The sequence below is a fragment of the Varanus komodoensis genome, unplaced genomic scaffold (assembly GCF_004798865.1).
Source record: "Varanus komodoensis strain SLA01 unplaced genomic scaffold, ASM479886v1 scaffold41, whole genome shotgun sequence".
NCBI classification, from domain to species: domain Eukaryota; kingdom Metazoa; phylum Chordata; class Lepidosauria; order Squamata; family Varanidae; genus Varanus; species Varanus komodoensis.
In genome coordinates this window covers 5,635,838-5,654,046 of record NW_025335954.1, presented here as the reverse complement: position 1 = coordinate 5,654,046, position 18,209 = coordinate 5,635,838, and the positions used below count along the sequence as shown (strand labels likewise).

The 18,209-nt window shown below is 43.0% G+C and overlaps 1 protein-coding gene across 1 annotated transcript in view; it reads right to left on the bottom strand.

Moving 5' to 3' along the window:
- The window catches only part of COL2A1 (collagen type II alpha 1 chain), an 82,136-nt gene that overhangs the window by 6,291 nt on the left and 57,636 nt on the right, over positions 1-18,209 (bottom strand). The window contains exons 36-48 of the mRNA XM_044443150.1: positions 16,363-16,416; positions 14,651-14,704; positions 13,684-13,737; positions 13,462-13,569; positions 12,775-12,828; positions 10,799-10,852; positions 9,443-9,604; positions 9,235-9,342; positions 7,609-7,716; positions 6,193-6,246; positions 5,650-5,757; positions 2,925-2,978; positions 666-773 (exon numbers count right to left, since the gene is read on the bottom strand). Of these exons, the coding sequence (XP_044299085.1) occupies positions 666-773; positions 2,925-2,978; positions 5,650-5,757; positions 6,193-6,246; positions 7,609-7,716; positions 9,235-9,342; positions 9,443-9,604; positions 10,799-10,852; positions 12,775-12,828; positions 13,462-13,569; positions 13,684-13,737; positions 14,651-14,704; positions 16,363-16,416 (1,080 nt within the window). The remainder of the gene's footprint in view (positions 1-665; positions 774-2,924; positions 2,979-5,649; positions 5,758-6,192; positions 6,247-7,608; positions 7,717-9,234; positions 9,343-9,442; positions 9,605-10,798; positions 10,853-12,774; positions 12,829-13,461; positions 13,570-13,683; positions 13,738-14,650; positions 14,705-16,362; positions 16,417-18,209) is intronic.

Below are 18,209 nucleotides of genomic sequence, written 5' to 3'. Positions count from 1 at the left end.
AGAAGGGTCCAAGCAATTAATTGGACGGTCTGTATGGCTGGTCTGTAGAAGACTGACAGTTAAACACACAGGTTTTCTACCTTTTTCCTGCAGGAAACCCTATATCAACCCATCTGTTGAAGATGCTGTCAGTGTGCTATGGAACCACAGCACATTGTCCAGCAGTCTGCAACATGTTCTGGGAGCACACTTATTTTGAATGTGAAGCTGGCTAGGTTTGGTCAATTCAATTCACAATTGAATGGAATGTATTCCCTAGAGCACATCACTGATGGGGAAGACTGGTAGTGGCGGGCAAGCTGTCTCTCAGCAAAGCTTGTTTATCATTACTGAACTTTTCATCAAGATACCTCTGATAAGCTTTCAAAGACCCCAAAGAATTCTCAGGAAGACAGTTTTGACTTCACTATCCCTGCTGAGAAACCACCAAATATTCAGTGGTTGGAGAAGAGGAGTGTGGGCCAGGGGAAGAGGCTATAGACAAGGACTAAATTAGTTCCCTTGAGCTTGAGGTTCCCACCTCTGTAGGAAGATAAGCCATAAAAATCCTTTCTTATTCCTGCTACAAAACTCTCTTCAGTGGACTCTCTTCAGTCCACAGGAAACCTAGAACATAAATTCATGGGCTGGATTCTACCATGTGATGTGCTGAAATGGAAACTTACAGGAGGTCCAGGAAGACCCTGCAGACCAGTGAATCCTCTGTGACCCTTCAGACCACGTTCTCCTGCCTCACCAGCTTCACCTTTGTCACCACGAGGACCTTGTGGACCCTAGAAATAGAGAACAGGAGCTGTATTCAGTACAACAGAACTGTAGGCAAAGCTTGGCAACACTCTGTGAACTGTGATGTCCCTATACTGGCACCTACCTCTTTGGCTGCTACTTAAACAGCCCTCCATACAACCAGATATGAATGTTCAGCTTCCCTTCTGGCAGCTCCGACACTCAACCTCTGCTTGGCCAGTGCCTCTTGGTACTGTTGGCTGCCACGCTCTGATGTCATAAAGGTCTTTTGTTGCTCCTGCAAATGACTCAGTTGCCTGACCCTAAGCAAGGCTTTCTATGACATCAGAGAGTCTGAGACTCATAGGGATGTCCTGCAAGTCTTAGGATACAAAGTTGACCACTTAATGGAGTGACTGGCATTTTTTCTGTACGGACTGGCTGAGATTGGTGCCTTTAGCCAGAAACAGACAGCTAACACCTGATGATTACAAGGTAGGATAGAGGTGCTCTGTCTTCCTTTAATGGCAAAGAGGGAAGTAACGGCTTGGGACCTGGATATCTAAAGGAACGCTTGTGCCCATATATGCCCTCCCGCCCCTTGAGATCAGCAACAGATGCCCTTCTCCGGGAACCCTCTGTGAATGATATTAGGAGGGTGAGTACCCGGAGGAGGGTTTTCTCTGCAGTGGCGCCCCATCTATGGAATGCGCTCCCCAGAGAGGTCCGCCTGGCGCCGTCATTATTTGTTTTTTGGCACCAGGCTAAGACCTTTTTATTTAAAACTTATTTTAATTGTTAAATTATTTAATTAATAGGATTTTAAATTTTTAGCCGAGAATGCACCAGGGGTTTTTAAACAATTTTTTAAAAAAATTTGCTGTATTATTATTTATGTATTTATGTATTCGTTGTGAGCTGCCCCAAGGCTTTGTTGCGATAGGGGCAGCACAGAAATGCTTTAAATAAGTAAGTAAGTAAGTAAGTAACCAGCCACAAAGGCTGTAGGTCTCTGTTGCCCTCTACTGATGGCGCCATGATACTGGGAAAGAAGTGTCATTCACCTCCTTGTGGAGGTAGTAAATAGAAAAGAAATGCTTGGGGCTTTTCCTTGCTCAACAACAATCTCTCAGGCCACATTTGAACTAGTTGCTTCAGTTTCGCACACCATTCATTCCTTGTAATGCCTGTTCTATTAGAGGAGGAACTGATGTCAGCAGGAAGTAGCAGCATTTAACCCTTTTTAGCAGTTCATTGTTACTCTTCAGGGAAGGGAACCCCTTAATTGCTTCTAAGTATAACCATGCTTGGAGGACTACTACTCTTTTTAAAAAGCAGAAGTCTTGGAAATCTTTGCAGTACTGAACTATGGATTTCGGTCAAGGGGAAAAAAGGGCAGATTATATAACTTGGGCATCCCCAGATATTTTGGAATAAAGGTAAAGGTTTCCCCTTGACATTAAGTCCAGTCATGCCTGACTCAGAACCGCCCCCTAGAGGGCGAAAAATCTCCGTTTCCTAGCCAAGGGAGCCAGCGTTTGTCCGCAGACAGTCTCCGTGGTCATGGGACTAACCACTGAAGTGCACGGAATGCTGTTACCTGCCCACCAAAGTGGTACCTTTTTATCTACTTGCATTTGCATGCTTTCGAACTGCAAGGTTGGCAGGAGCTGGGATGGAGCAACGGGAACTCACCCCGTTGTGCAAATTCAAACCGGCAACCTTTCGATCTACCAGCCCAGCAGCAGAGGTTTAAATCACTGAATACAACTCCCATAGTTCCTATCAGACATGCTGGCTGGGGCTTATGGCTATTGCAGTTTGAAACATCTGAAGGCCCATCTGATTCCCAACCTCTGAGAATCCATCAGACAAAAGGCAACTGCTCCTGGATGACTCCACTAGCACTACCTCACACATGGAGAAATACTTATTAATGTTTTCTTCTATTCATATGAATACACTATTTTCATCTAAATAACAGATGTTCATGTTACCTGGCGTGGAAATGCTTTCTGTGCCCTCCCAATGACACACATTAAAAACAAATCTGGAAACAGACCACTTTTCCTCTCTGGGCTATGTACAGGAATGCTCTTGTTTCCCATTTTGGGAATGCTGATCCACTCTTGGCTCTCAGTAAATTGAATAGCATCTGCCAGAGTGCCAGTAAAATAAAGGTAGGCAAAAATACTCACAGGCATGCCACGTGCACCTGCAGGACCGGCAGGACCCATTGGACCTTGAGCGCCCTGGAAAGCAAGACACAATGACAACAATTATCACTTGATTTGACATACTTTCCATCCATATGGAGATGAGAACAGGAGCTGAGGTCTTCAGAGTTGATCAATGGGGCTTAGATATGTGTATTTAATTACACAGGGCTCTTTAGGGAGTGATATTTGTAAAAGACAATTTGAAAAATACCACTAGAGGGGAAAGGGTTAAGAAATCATTTTTCCACTCTTCCACTACAGATTACTACATCTGCAGCTGTACTCTGTTCTCTAAAAAAAGTCTTGAGCAGGAAAAAACAGCCCTAGATGTGACTGAGCATTACATGCAGTTTGGCCAACCTGCAAATCCAGAGGATCTAAGCATTTTGGAGGAATTAAACTCAGCTAAGCCAAAGGAAAAAAACACTTACTTAACAAGGCAGAGGGCAATTCAAGCTTTTTCCTATAGTGTTAAGAATTACCATGTTGGATCAGACTACATTCCAATTAGCCCAGCTTTCTGCTCTAGAAGCTGCCAATCACATGCTTCTGGAAGCTCACAGGACATGCCCCCCCAGCAACAGGTAGATTGTCTTTTTATATAGAGATGCCTTTAATTCTCATGGTTGGTAGCAATTGGTAGACCAATCCTCCATAACAGCACCTAATCCCAAGTAAACTAGTAGCCAACATTGTATCTACTTGTAGTGAATTCTATAATGTAATTAAGCATCATGGTTACACTTTCTATTGCCAATCTTCCACCTTCTAAACCAGTGAAGTTCATTGGGTGATACTGAGTTCTACTATGATAGAGCACTTTCATTGTTCTTTCAGTTTGAAGCTAATCTAGTGACTACTTTGTCCTAGAATCCCTTGAAACAGGAGGGGAAAACCCTGGTCCAGGAAATGCCTACAGAATCTGGCATATTTCATGAATGTTGAATGATCAAGCCTTCTACTGCTATTACTGGTATTCATAAAAAACTGTGATTAACATTTGATGAAATATCAGAACCTACCCTGATTACTACAGGAGGAGGTGGAAGAAGAAACATAGAAACAGAGCGAGTCAGAAGGGGCCTCCCAAGCCATCTAGTCTGATCTCCGGCACCAGCCGGCTCCGCTCACAGCATGCCCACCATGTGGATGTCCAGCCTATCCTTGAACACCCGCACCAATGGGGCCTCAACGACCTCTCGTGGAAGCCCATTCCACACCCTCGGGGTCCTGACTGTCAGGAAGTGCTTCCTGGCATGCAAATGGAACCTTGGGTCCCTGAGCTTTGCTCTGCTGGAGCGCGTCCTGCCTTCCTCTGCAGGGGAGAACAGGTCTCTACCCATCTCCATGTGACATCTCCTCACATACCTGTATGTCGCCAACATATCCCCTCTGAATCTCCTCTTCTCCAGGCTGAAGAGACCTAGTTCCCTCAGTCTCGCCTCATACGGCATCCCCTGCAAACTGGCCACCAACCTTGTGGCCCTACGCTGCACTGACTCTAACCTGGCTATATCCTTTCTGTAATGAGGGGCCCAAAACTGAACACAATACTCCAGTTGCGGGCGCACCAGAGTCATGTAGAGTGGTAGTAATACCTCTCTTGATCTAGAAGCCACACTTCTGGGTATGCAACCAAGGGTGGCGTTCGCCCTCTTGACCACCGCTTCACACTGCTGACCCATGTTTAGCCTGCAGTCAACCAGCACCCTGAGGTCCCTTTCACAAGTGTTGCTCTCTAGCCACTTGTCCCCTAACCTGTACTTATGACACCTATTCCTATGCCCCAAGTGTAAGAGGAACTGGAAAAGTCATGATGCACTCCCAGTGGCAAAAGGATGGCAGAATGAAGGGATTTTTAAATATGTATGCTGTGATTAGAGCAGTCTCCAGATGTTTTGGACTACAACTCTAGTGATGCCTGACCATTGGCCATGCTAGCTGACACTGATGGGAGTTGAAGAACAGGACATCTGGAAGATCCAGACTGAAGTAACATAAATGCAATGTCTGGTAAGCAGTCCAGAATTTCAGTGCCTTGGGTATTGCTGGTGTGTAAGGACAGCCTCATTTATGCATGTGCGGTGGCCATATAGGTCTCTGCTGTCACTGAGGCATGGCCTAGTGTGTTACTCAGAAAGAATGGCAAACTGGGACATATCTATGGACACGCGATTAATCCTACTTAATGGATGATGGAAGTTGATATATGTCTTTGCGCTGGAACTGCTCACAGTTAACAGATTGTGAGATCTCTTTAGCATGCAAATGAAAATTTACCCCAGATCCAGAAAAACTGGGTGATAGAAGTTTTACAAAGATTAATAATAATGAATAATAAGATTAACAGACCAAATATATTGAATTCCTGGAGGGCAGTTCCCTTGACCAAAGCCCCCCCCCCCGCACTTTCATGCATATCATAAAAAGACTGGAGAAATATAAATATGAATAAACACAACACACAAACATGCATACACATGCTGTGAGCTGTTACTATGTGCATAGACAAGAGAGAATGTATATCATGATATGTAATCAGTAGTACCTGAGAACAGATGGGAGAAAGGATAGGCAATATTATTGTTACTATTGATTTTGTGATGTGCACTTTAGTGAAAAACATTTAAGTCCTTCCCTAAAACTCATCCTCTTTCAGAGAAAAAAATGAACTACAGCTGCTGCATCGTTACAGAGCACTTACCGCTTCACCTCTTTCTCCCTGTTTGCCAGTTGGACCAACGGGACCAGGAGATCCAGGGGGGCCAGGAGCACCAGGACCACCAACAGGGCCAGTCTCACCTCGATCACCCTGTCAGGGGGACAAAGTAGAAATATTAAATGCTGCATGTGCAAAGGCTGTAGTGAGGGACAACAACCCAACCAGTACCATAACTCTGCTCCCCACCTGGTTCCACATTGTTATGACACACACAAAAGCTGTGTGCTGAACTGTTCAGGTTTCATGTAAAAGGGGTGAAGCATTATGGTTGCATGAAAAAATGGGGGACAGGAGCAGAGAGTATGAGCTGGGAGAAAAGGCAAAACAGAGGGCAGGCAACCTGCACCCCCATCTGGTTTAAGTAGCAAGATGGCTTTATATTCTTAGAAGGTGATACTTGTAGATTATGAAGAAGCGACATCTACTTTAGACAAGAACTGATCAGGTAAAAGAGACCAGGTAAAAGAGAATTAATCATCTTCAGCAACAGCAGTGACTAATCCATCTGTGGGAGTGAACACTTACCTTCACTCCAGGAGAACCATCTCTGCCTGGGGGGCCATCTGAACCAGGATTGCCCTGGAAATGAGAAGTGAGATGATTATTCATTAGGAGGCAAGAAAGTAGTTGGATGTCCCTTTCTGGACAGAGAGATAGCAGCAGTTTAGAGGTGGGTTACCCAGTGCCCCCAAACCAGTCCCATCTCCTAATCTTTACTTGAAGCCATGCTTCTCTCAGTTATGTATATTCCCCTCCAAGTTCCTTCTTGATCCATCCTATGTTATTCTCTCATTTTTCAGGAAACTCACCCGCTCCTCCTCGTATTTTTCATTCAATATTAAAGAGCTTCTCAGCACCTCCTGCTACAGAACTGACCCTCACTGCAAGCCCAGTTAGTACTGGCTGTTCAAGCTGAGCAAATGATGGAGCGCAAAACTGCTATCCAGATTGCTCAAGGAAATAACCTCTGGCTCTCTTCCTGCACTCCATGGCTTACTCCCCCTCCCCCCAACAAATCACTTATTTAGTTGTTACTTAGAAGCACTTGCAGTGCAATTGTTCTTTGCCTCCTTATCGATCCAAATATAGCAGCAGTGATAGTTGATTTAAACTCTAGTTTTTTGGAGGGTTACATGGAGAAGAGAGCAAGGGGCAAGTCAAGTTCTTCATTACACCCCTTCACTACAAATGTTTGCTGCCAAATCATGTTGCACAGATGCCATCAATCTATAATCCTCTTCTCCTCAAAGTTGATAATATGGGAAGAGGGCCAAATTAATTAAGTTACGGTGTAATCCTATGCCTCTTGACAATACTATGACAGACAAAAATCCCACAAGAACTTCTGTCTAAACATCCATTGGATTGTTGCTTTGATTTATTCATTTCTTACATATCTATACCACCCAACAGTCTAGGCTCTTTGGACAGGTCACAGAAATTAAATCTCTAAATAATAAAATATAAGGTAAAGCTTCTGAAAAAAGTAGACGGCATCCTTCAGATGGAACTTGTCACCCTCTAAATTAAGCATTGTTATGGCTATGGCTTAATCACTCTTAGAGGGAAAGAAGGAAGTATGTTTAGGTGTGGGGTATGAGAATGATCATTGTATTGTTCAATATTCAGGAAGTCCTATTTAGGATACTCCTTATAACATGCTTCTAAAATATAGGGTATAGTACAATACTGCTGTAGTCATGATGGCTATAATCAAACCTAACTATTATATAATTAAGTATAATGGAAAATGTTATAAATATGTTACTCAAAATGTGATCACATTTTTCCTTGTTTATTTAAAATCATGTTGAATAAACATTAAGAGGCATTTATGTTATCCTGGGGCATTGGAAGACCCAGGATAGAATGACCCATCATCATCAGATCTCCCCCCAGTATTTTTCTAGTTCACACACCTAACACATTGCTTGTGCTCACCTCACGTCCAGGCTCACCAGAAGGACCAGTCAGACCTGGTGGTCCAACAGGGCCAGGTGGGCCTCTGTCTCCAGGACCCCCAGGAGCTCCTTGTTTACCAGGTTCACCCTAGGGGACAAAAAAAATCAGCTCTGGTAAGAATAAGCCAAACATTGGGTTATTTTAACTGTCACCTGGGCAAAGTCCAGAGCAAAGCAGCATGCGGCCTCTCTTAAACTGTAAGCACTCGAGTAAAAACTATTTTCAGGTTTGCGCCACATGACTCATTATAATAAAGATACTATTGTTAAATCTGCTATGCACCAATAATATCTAGAGGATTCCATGAGGTACCACAATATGTCAAGCTTTGGGGCAGTTCTTCAGTCTGTGGGTGTCTCGTTGGCACTGAGTAATATGACTACACCAATCTCTATTCAGTCTGAATAATATACAAGTTTCCTCTCCTTTCTTTCATGCCAGTGCCCATTCTTTCAGACCACCCCTTTGCTTTCCCTTCTATGGCTCATTTGGGTCATATAGTCCCACTGTCTCCAGGAGGATAAAGCATTAGTTTGACCCAAATCCTGGTAGAAGCACACAAGAGGTCTTTTTTTCAAAGTTCTCCTCATTTCCACAATTTTGCCAGTGGGCCCATCAGACTTGTGCAATTTTAGACATCAGTCCTCATTCAGAGACAGTGTCAGCTCATGTTTCATGCCAAGATCGGCTTCTTTGCAAGTGGCTCTTGTCATACGTGTGTCAATTACTAGTTGCTTCTTCACTCTGGTGCTTTCTGATTGTTCTCGTGTATCAGTTCTTTCAAATCTCCTTCCTTTGTACATGGTCTTGTTATTTAACTGGGAATAGGACTTGGGTGTCTTTTGTTTTATGTAATGTGTCAAGTCTTCACACAATTACATAATAAATCATAATAGCAGCAGCAACAGCAGAAGGAGCTTAAATCAAGACTTCTCCCTGGTTGTATACACTTTTTATGCTGAACTTAATATTCACCTGGGGATGTTTTGAAACAAACAAATCTCTATGTGAATAAATCATAAGAAGTCACAATCACTGTATGAGGACTGAGCCACCTTTGGTTAACTACACAGGAAACAAGTCTTACTCTCTGCTGGCCTAGATTGTTTTAACAGTTGACACTCCAATATGCCAACTCTTGTCAAAACATTTCCCTTTCCATACTCAGTAAGCAATGGAGAATCAGTCATGACAAATGCTGTTCAGATTTACGCACTTTCGACAATTACTGTTTCAGAACATCACAATTTTTGGTTTTAAAAAATCATTAAAATGTGGTAAAATGCAATAAAATATAGTAAATATAGCTTTTGTAGGTCTGTAACCTGGAGGAATGTTGTGCATGGGGTCACAACTTTGTGACCAACAACAACAACAAACCAAGAGATACTGGTTGGGTCACAGGTGCTCGGCAGATAGTGATTTAAATACAGAAGTAAAACAATTTAACTCAAAAGTGCTAGCAAACTTTTCCAAGCTTAAAAAAATAGCAGAAAAATCCAGGCACTTTGCAAATCCAAATCCTGGGCAACAGAGTGCCCTTGAACTGGCTATGCATGCTGCATACCACCCATTTTTCTGACTTTAATTCTCAAAATCACTTACAGAAGGACCAGGCAGACCAGGGAAGCCTCTTTCACCACGCTGACCAGGGAGACCAACAATACCTCTTTGACCTGCCAAACCTTGAGGACCAGGTGGCCCATCAGCACCCTGGAGGAAGCAAGAAAACAAAGAAAGAGTTAATTTACCAAAGAAATAGCAGCCAGTCACAGGTCAACTGTATATGCTAAATGACAAGGGAAATACATACAGGGGGACCATCTTCTCCTGATTCTCCCTTCTCGCCTGGGGGACCAGGAGGGCCTTGCAAACCGGGATCACCAGCACGTCCAGTTGGGCCTGCATCACCACGAGCACCCTTGGGGCCATCTTTACCTGAAGCACCTGGTGGGCCTGGGGGGCCAGGATTGCCCTAGGAGAAAAATACAAGTAGATAATGAAAGGAGGTTATGACTCATATCTACTTTGGTTTGAAGGACAGTACATCACATAGTAGGGAACATGAAAGTCTAACAAGACCTCAGAGATGGAAACCCTGCATGAAAGCTAATATTGTTGAGGAAAAAAAACATTAATCCACCTTGTCCAGAAAAGAATTGCTAGCCTGCTAGGTTATAGGACATAATAGATTCCCTTGGCAGCAATGTGAAATAATGGTGGGTTGTTTGGCTGCCTATCATTCTCCCGCACTGTAACTAGGACTGCATTAATCAGCAAAACATGATCTTGCTGAAGTTCTTCAAATTCCCCTCAAAGTTCATTCTGACTTGTGTCTGCATGCTTTGGGGGAGTGGTGGGGAGGCTGTACATTAAAAGATCACATGCATTTTGGCCTGCATCAAAAATGTGCATTTTAATCCAGAGCATTTGTGGACATTTTTCAAATTGTACATCTTTTCATATATGCCTTTCAAATGAATGCCTTTTTGAGCACAATTTGTTTTTGTCTTTGAGTTTGGTCCACAAGCTTAGGCATGTACAACCGTGACTTCAGACTAACCCCAACAGAGCATTTGAGGGTTCCCAACATCTGAGATTACAAGAAGGGTTTGTTGTTAGTGTTTGTTTTGCTTGCTGAACACCTTGCTTAGGGAGACTTGCCAGACTTCTCACTTCATTCATTCATTCATTCCATTTCTCTGCTACCTAACAGACAAAGATGTCTAGGAGGTCTGCAAACATTTCTGTTCAATGGAGATTACTTCCAGGTAAGCAGCCTTAGTTTCTCTTCTTCTACCACTTCTAGATCCCCTCCTCTGCAATCCAATCATGTCAGATATTCCTTATTAGTTGCTATACATTTAGGATGTTTTCTCCATTTCTTCTTATGTAAGTACTTGGTATTTGCCTTTGTTGCATTTACTCTGATTCATCACAGCATAAGTATTAGTTCTCCTGACACTCCTATAATAATGTTGTATTATACCCTTAGTCCCCAAAAGTGAGTTCAATTGTTCCCTATATGCAAATAATACTTGGTATATGCCTTAAGCCTTTAGCCACTTTTTCAATAAAGACATTAAAGCTAGGGAAAGGCCTGCATGTTCCCATTTAATACTACTTACTAGGTTGCTGGTAATCCATTAAAAATCCAGTGCCTACTTACATTGGGGCCTGGAGGTCCAACTCGTCCTGCTGCACCAGGGAATCCAGTGGCACCCTGGGAAGAAAAATGGAAAGAGTCAGGAGCAGAACAGCTAACAGATTCTCACACAGTTGGTCTTTGAAGCACCAGTTGGTGAACAGAAAAATTGCACAACCAGCCTCTTGGTGCATTTCAGCCTTTTTTTACTGAAGGCTAAGCAAGGTTTTAATGTCTTGTTGAAACTTCATCCTGCTCAGAAAGTTTCAGAGAAATTTGCTTTGGTATCCAAAGTTCCTGATGAGATCAAATAGAGGACAGACTGAATTAGGCAGTCCTTCTATTCCTCCCATGCCCTGACAGGGTCCCAAAACCAGTTCACCCCCACAGACACCAGCTCTACTCTCTTTCCCAGTGTGGTGGTTTCCTGCCTTTAAGCAGCTTTGCCCTCATTCCTTTCATAGCTTGAAACATCTCTTACTTTCTGTCAGGAAGAATTTCAAGCTACAATCTGCTGGTAATTTGTGTATTTTTGGCCCACTCTTTTTGCCTTTGGTCCTGCCCTCTTTGCCTTCAGGTTTGCCTGCAAAAGGAATGTAGCCCTGAGAATTTTTCTGAAATGGATCTCAGCCCTTGGGTTGAATGAGGCACCCTATCCCAGTTCTAGGTTGTTCTTAAAAGGTAATGCATCCACGAAAACATTCTGAAGACAAGAGCTGAATAGCAGTTTAGTTTAACCTGGGATTGCATTCCTTGAAAAAGAATACAAGGTACTGTATTACCATGGGTTAGCAGGGTACCAACGACACAAACTAGCAATGAGTTAATGGCCAGGGGAGAGATCTTCCTCAGCCATTCTAAGAGATTTTAAGTCAGGGATGAACTTTTGAAGGCTGCATTTCCACATGTCTGTGATCTCAGCAGGCTAAAGTCAGCTATGGAGGGGATCAGAGTCAAATGTGGTTGGGTCACCACCTTTTCTCTCTTTCCTTCTTTCTTTCCAAGCAGTGGGCTGCCAAGGAAGGACAGATGGCCCTGGCCAGAAATCTGAACTGATCCCATGCAGACGGCTTCCAAAATTAGGCAGAGGGCTACATTCAGTCATGCAGCCACAGGTTGCCCACTTCAAGTGGAGACAGCAGGGACTGGATCTGGGATATTGCATAGGTAAAACTAGTGCTCTACTACTGAGCAACAGGCTTTCCTCCTGGTTTTGGGACTCAACAGCCAGCTGGAGTGCTTAACGTGGATTATGGAAACTTTTTTGTCTTGGGTCCACATTGCCAATCATAAACTGAGCAATTTCCTCCCATGGACATTCTGTTCCACATGTGTCCTCTATTTTCCAGAGTCCTCTTCAGAACTGTGCTGCATAAGCCTTTCGTCATCCCTTGATGAAGGGATGAAGACTTATGGAGTAGAGACTTATGGATAGCTGCTCTGAAGAGGAAATTGCTATGGGGAGTGGAAAAGTAAGCAAGCTACGGAACCCTGCCCAGTCTCTGTCATAAAACTTCACCTGGTTGGCACAACCTCAAAAGATTAGAGTGAGGCCAAATGTATAAGTGCTATAGAGTAGTTTTAAAGCTATCAGATTAAAAGGAGTAGAGGGGCAGACTGAAATTCCTCGCTGCTAGACTTCAGATAGAAGTGTACAGCCAAGTGAAGTTTGCACTGACTTCCACTCTCCAAGGTGCTGAAATGCATCACCTATACAGCTGATAGTTCAAGCCAGCCTTCCTCAGTTTAGTGCTCTGCAAATACATTCCCATTCTTGCTGGGCCCAATGGGATTCACAGTCTAACATATGTGGGGGCCATCAGGTTGTGTAAGCCTAGTTCCAAGCATCACTAATCCGAGTTATTTTTAAACAATTGTGGCACAGCACAAGATTATCAGCAGGGAAAAGCAACCTATTCATACTAATACTAGAGTTGCCTGTAAGGGAAAGAAATGACCCCTGCTGCAAGAAGAATGCGTATTATTCACAAAACACTTACTGGAGGTCCCTGTGCACCACGTGCTCCCTTTGGACCAGTCACACCATTTGGACCCTAGAGAGAGTAACAAAAATAACAGGATGAATCTTCTCTTTGAGCATTTAACAGTTTAATACAGATTCAAGAGAAGCAACCAGACTTTCTCTAGCCCCAGGATCTTTTGTCACAACCTACTTGCCGTCTTTAAGCATCTGTTCCCCCCTATTCTTTTGCATGGCACTAACCTGACCAACTTCATATGCATAGGTTCATCATTCATAGCAAAAGACTTTGGTGGAGATGAGAAAACAAAGTTGCAGTAAGGCACTTTGTACATTGAAACACTCTACAGAAGTCATTCCCATTCATTCTCATGCAGTGCAAGAAAACCCCAGCATTTCGTCTTTAGAATTAAACTTTCTCTGTAAATGGATGTATGCTCGCTAATAGCAGTTTAATACATCTGTTGTCCAACTTGAATAAGGGGGAAAAGCCAATTCCATATGAATGACAAACTAGCTTGTTCCTCTACTCCAAAATTCCTCCCTACTTGTCAAGCTTAGGTCTCAGCACAAATACCATTCATGGTTCCCAGCCCTTGTCCCAAAGCAGCAGCACCTCCTCACTGCCAGCATCTCCAAGAATCCCCACCCAGCTGTTGCTATTCACTGGCTACTAGACCAGAATGAGGGATTAAGTTTTACCAACCTGTGGGCCAGGAGCACCAGATGGACCCTGTGGGCCTGGGGCCCCAGCGTCTCCCTTCTGTCCAGATTCACCTTGTTCTCCTTTAGCACCAGGTTGGCCATCAGCACCCTGCATTGAGGAGGAAGGCAAAACCATTGTGGTGAGATAGTCATCTTGGGATATGGGAGCATTTCACAAAAGGAAAATATGTGTAGAGATCTGAAAGTATCAGGCGCTACTCACAGGGGGACCAGCAAATCCAGCAGGGCCAGGAGCACCAGGTTCACCACGGTCACCCTGAAACAGAAACAGGCATAAACTACAAAAAGGGCCTGAAAAGTAAAGAGCTCGCACCCAGTTCTCTGCCTGAAATGACCAATTTTTGCATTGTCAGAGTTAGTTCTGCTCTCCAGACATGACTAGTCCAGGGTCCAAAGCTTCCCAGAACTCTCACCAGTAGCTGAATCTTTAATAAAGAAGGTAACACCCAGGAGCTCAAGCTTCTCAGATAATTTAAGTTCACTGACTGGAGAGGAACAGATGTGCACTGCAAGGTACCCACAGGAGAAAGTCCCCTGCCAGTGGTCCTTTTGCCCTTGCTGAAATATGAGGCAGCATTGCAATTCACTCTGTATTAAATATTATTTGGGTAGGTTTCCTTACAAGTTTTTTATATTTTCTCAACTTGATTAAAATTGGATATGGGCACTATGAGAAAGACAAAAAATGCTTCAGAGAGATGATCTGTCATGCAAACCACAAACTGCCATGGCCTGTCCTGACCTACAATGAAAAATCCCACAACCTTACTTCATGGGCTATGAAGCAGAACTTTATGTTTTTGGCACTTAGTACTGAGAGTTGACTTCTCATTCTAATTAGCAATAATGGAAGGCTAAAGATTCATAAATATCAACTGGCACTCAATCACTGAAGAGAATGTTCAGTTTGCTGATGGGTTTGCTGGATGCTAGTCAGAACAACAAGGTTCCCTCCTCAAGGTGATCTCCACACAAAAAGAGCCACACATATTCCCCATCTGTTTGAAAACAATGCCAAGATGTGTGCATAATTCCCTCTGTGTTACTAACAGAAGTTCAATAAGTTCCCTGGAAAGATTTCTAAGACTGTATAGGTCTCTGGGTCTCTCCCCTCCTCCTCCCCAATTTCTAAGTATTTCTTCAGAAGAATTCAAATGTAACAAACTTACAGGGGCACCACGAGCACCAGCAGCACCAACTGCGCCAGGAGGACCAGCTTCACCCTGGAAGGATAGAAAGGAGAAAAGTGAAGCAACTGAGTCTCTGGTTCATTTAGAGATGAAGTAAAGGGGTAAAATTTTGTCTTAAATAAAGCCCCCTGGAGACAGAGAAAATCCTCTACTAGTGGATATTAGGATAAGAGCTGGCTTAGGATAAATTTCGATATTGGATGATAAAAGGTTTTCATACTACGTGTAAAATGAGATTGCAGTATTATTATTTAACTACTGTTATTTATACAGCAGCTACACAGTCTAAATGTGCATTGGGAAAAAAGCACAGAATCCTGGGCAAAGCATGTGTTATTGGATTCATTTAAACATATTACAACTTTTTCCCTTTATGCTGCCGTTTCTCCAGTGCTCCCATGCTCTTCCAATGAACCCTTTTCCAATAAACATGGGCACAGGACATATCTGTACTGTCAATGTCTACTGGTTTTTATATTGCTAGTTAACTGTCATCTACTCCCCTATGGAGTCCTGAGAATCTACATTTATGGAGAGCACTAAGAATTCTGTTAGATGCTCCTAGTCTCCAATTACAACACTACAGTTCCTAGGTTTCCTTTGGCAAAGGTGGGTAGAAGATTGATCAGGTGCTACTGGTAATTCTCTGGGTGATTAGCAATAGATTGCAATTACTTCCCATTAGCTAACAACAGCAATGACCAAAAAGTCCTTCCCTCCTAAATTAGGTTCTTGAAAAAGAATGTTTGGGAGAAAAGCCAGGTATGGGCCTTTGTGTGAAAGGATTTGAGAGTTTAAACACTGATTCCTAGGCCAAGCATGTAGTCAGAAACATCCTGCCCCTTAATTAAGCATTGTTGTTAGTCGTGAAGTCGCATCCGACCCACATTGTATCTGGCTCCACTTGCTTGATACCAGGTTTCTAGTAAAAAGCAAAGTGGATCTTACAAGTCTGAATTCTGCCCACCCTTGCCCTAAGAAGAGTAAGTTTCTATTAAACCAGATTTAGCCTGTAGTGAGATCAGCCTAGACTCTGTTGTGCTATAAAATGCAGAATGGATGGTTGTTGTTAAGTCACAAAGTGATGCCCAACTCTTCACAACCCCATGGACAACATTTCTCCAGGCTCTCCTGTCCTCCACCATCCCCCAGAGTCTACCCAACCCACATACCCACTGCCCCAATGACCCGATCCTGCCACCTCAACCTCTGCTGTCCCCTTCTCCTTTTGCCTTCAGTCATTCCCATCATCAGGGTCTTCTTCAATGAGTCCTTCCTTCTCATTAGGTGGCCAAAGTATTTGAGCTTCATCTTCAGTATCTGTCCTTCTAAAGAACAGTCAGGATTGATTTCCTTTAGGATTGACTGATTTGATTTCTTTGCAGTCAAAGGGGCTATCAGGAGTCTTCTCCAACACAAAAATTCAAAAGAGTCAATTCTTTGGCATTCAGCCTTCCTTATTGCCCAACTCTCACAGCCATACATTACAACTGGGAAAACCATAGCTTTGACTATATGAACTTTTGTCAGCAGGGTGATGTCTCTCCTTTTTAGTATGCTGTCTAGAGTTGCCATAGCTTTCCTCCCAAGGAGAAAAGGATGGTTACGCAGATAAATATATTCACAGGACTTACATGTTGCCTATCACATGACTTAACCAGGCATAATGTACCTAGAATAACCTCTCTTACCTTCTCTCCATTGGCGCCAGCAGGACCAGGAGGACCAATGGGACCAGTCAAGCCCTGGCAAAAGGCAAAACAAGGATTAGGTGTGCTCAGAAAAACCTGTTGTTTTTCTCTTGTATCAAGCATCTTGTTTTGCTGGAATTTTCAGAATAAGACACAATTTTCTATACTTGGCTTAAACTTGGATGCAAAATTCACTCTTAAGTCTTCCACTAGATAGGTAGGTAGATTTATACTTATATTCCTGCTCAGTTGCAGAAACAATGGATAAACATCCTCAGTAAAACTGCGATTCCAGTTAGTATTCTGTTAGCATCCTACCCTGCCATTTGCCCATTCAGTCAGGTCTCAGGAATGCTTTCTTGACAATAGTGATTCTATTGGAATTTCATGGTGTACTGTCTTCTCTTGTAGAGGCTGTATTAGGATGCATCCTTATACCCTGTCTTAGGATGATGCAACTGCACATATATTGGCAGAGTTGGTGCATTCCTGCCTCAAGTTGTGGTTGCATCTGTTAGGGCACTGACATCAACTAACACAGTAGCCTTATTTTTCAAGAAATACCATATTTTTTGCTCTATAAGACACACTTTCCCCCCCTCAAAAGTAAGGGGAAATGTCTGTGCATCTTATAGAGCGAATATGAGTGTGCAATAAGTCTGTCAGATGTGCAGCCCATGGGGAAGTGATGGGGAATGTGCCTGTGATTATGTGCCCATTTGATTCAGAGTATTTTTTTTCTTGTTTTCCTCCTCTAAAAACTAGGTGCGTCTTATGGTCAGGCGCATCTTATAGAGCAAAAAATACAGTAATTAAGCTCTTCCAGCCTACAGTATGGAGATCACTGAATTATCAACAAGAAACAGTTAGCCTGTATGGACCTTTCCACTAATCAGTTTGGAGAGGCACAAGCATTAAAACACACGCATCTTGTGCTTAGTTTCGTCTCCATGTATCTACATACCTGCAATGCAGAAGTCTGTTTCTGACCATGGGTCCCCATTTCAGCCAAAATGGGAAACTAAGGTTACCAATTTCAAACCAAGGTTTAAGATCCTTGCCTGTTCTGTATCTGGCAACCATAGTTTCCCAGTTTGAGAACTGAGAACTCTAATTAGAGACTTCTGCATTACAGTCAAGTGTGCTATGGAAGGAGGAATAAAGGGGCTTTGTATATAGGAAAAATTATCCATATCTTGGTTTGTGCTAAAGGACAACCATTCAAACTGAGCCTGGAGCTCTCTGCTACTTTTCCATCTGTGTAACCTCAGCTGTGTCTTGCAAGGTCTTGCTGCCTGCAACAATTTTTGACAGCCATTTTGCCCTGTACTCCAGCAACACCAAGTTCAGTGTGTCAATAAAAAAACTGAATGACATTATATTTATTACTATAAAGCTGAGGGGACTATGTCTAACAGCCTTAGATCACCAGCAGTTATTTACTTGAAGGTTTTCATTGGCATATATCCAGTACAGAGTTGCACATACTTAAGCCTATTGATTTCAGTCATCACTCTGTGTTGGATTTAAGCCATTATAAACTCCTTTGCAGCTGGCTCGGTCCAAGGCAGCTCAAGGTCCATCTTCCGATATGGGCATTTCTGCTGGCATCTTTACATTAAATGAGCCAGAATAATTTAATCATACCCAATTCAAAGATGTAGCAGGATTATTTTTCTTTAGCTAAGACTGATTGTAATGAGACAATACCAGAGCAGTAGGTTATATAATGATGCAGTAGATGGACTCCTCTGTGATGTGGGTCCTTTAGATTCACAGGATCCTTTAAATATCTGACTGTTTCATTTCTCTCATAGGTCTGGCATAAAGCTTTGAACTTATGAACC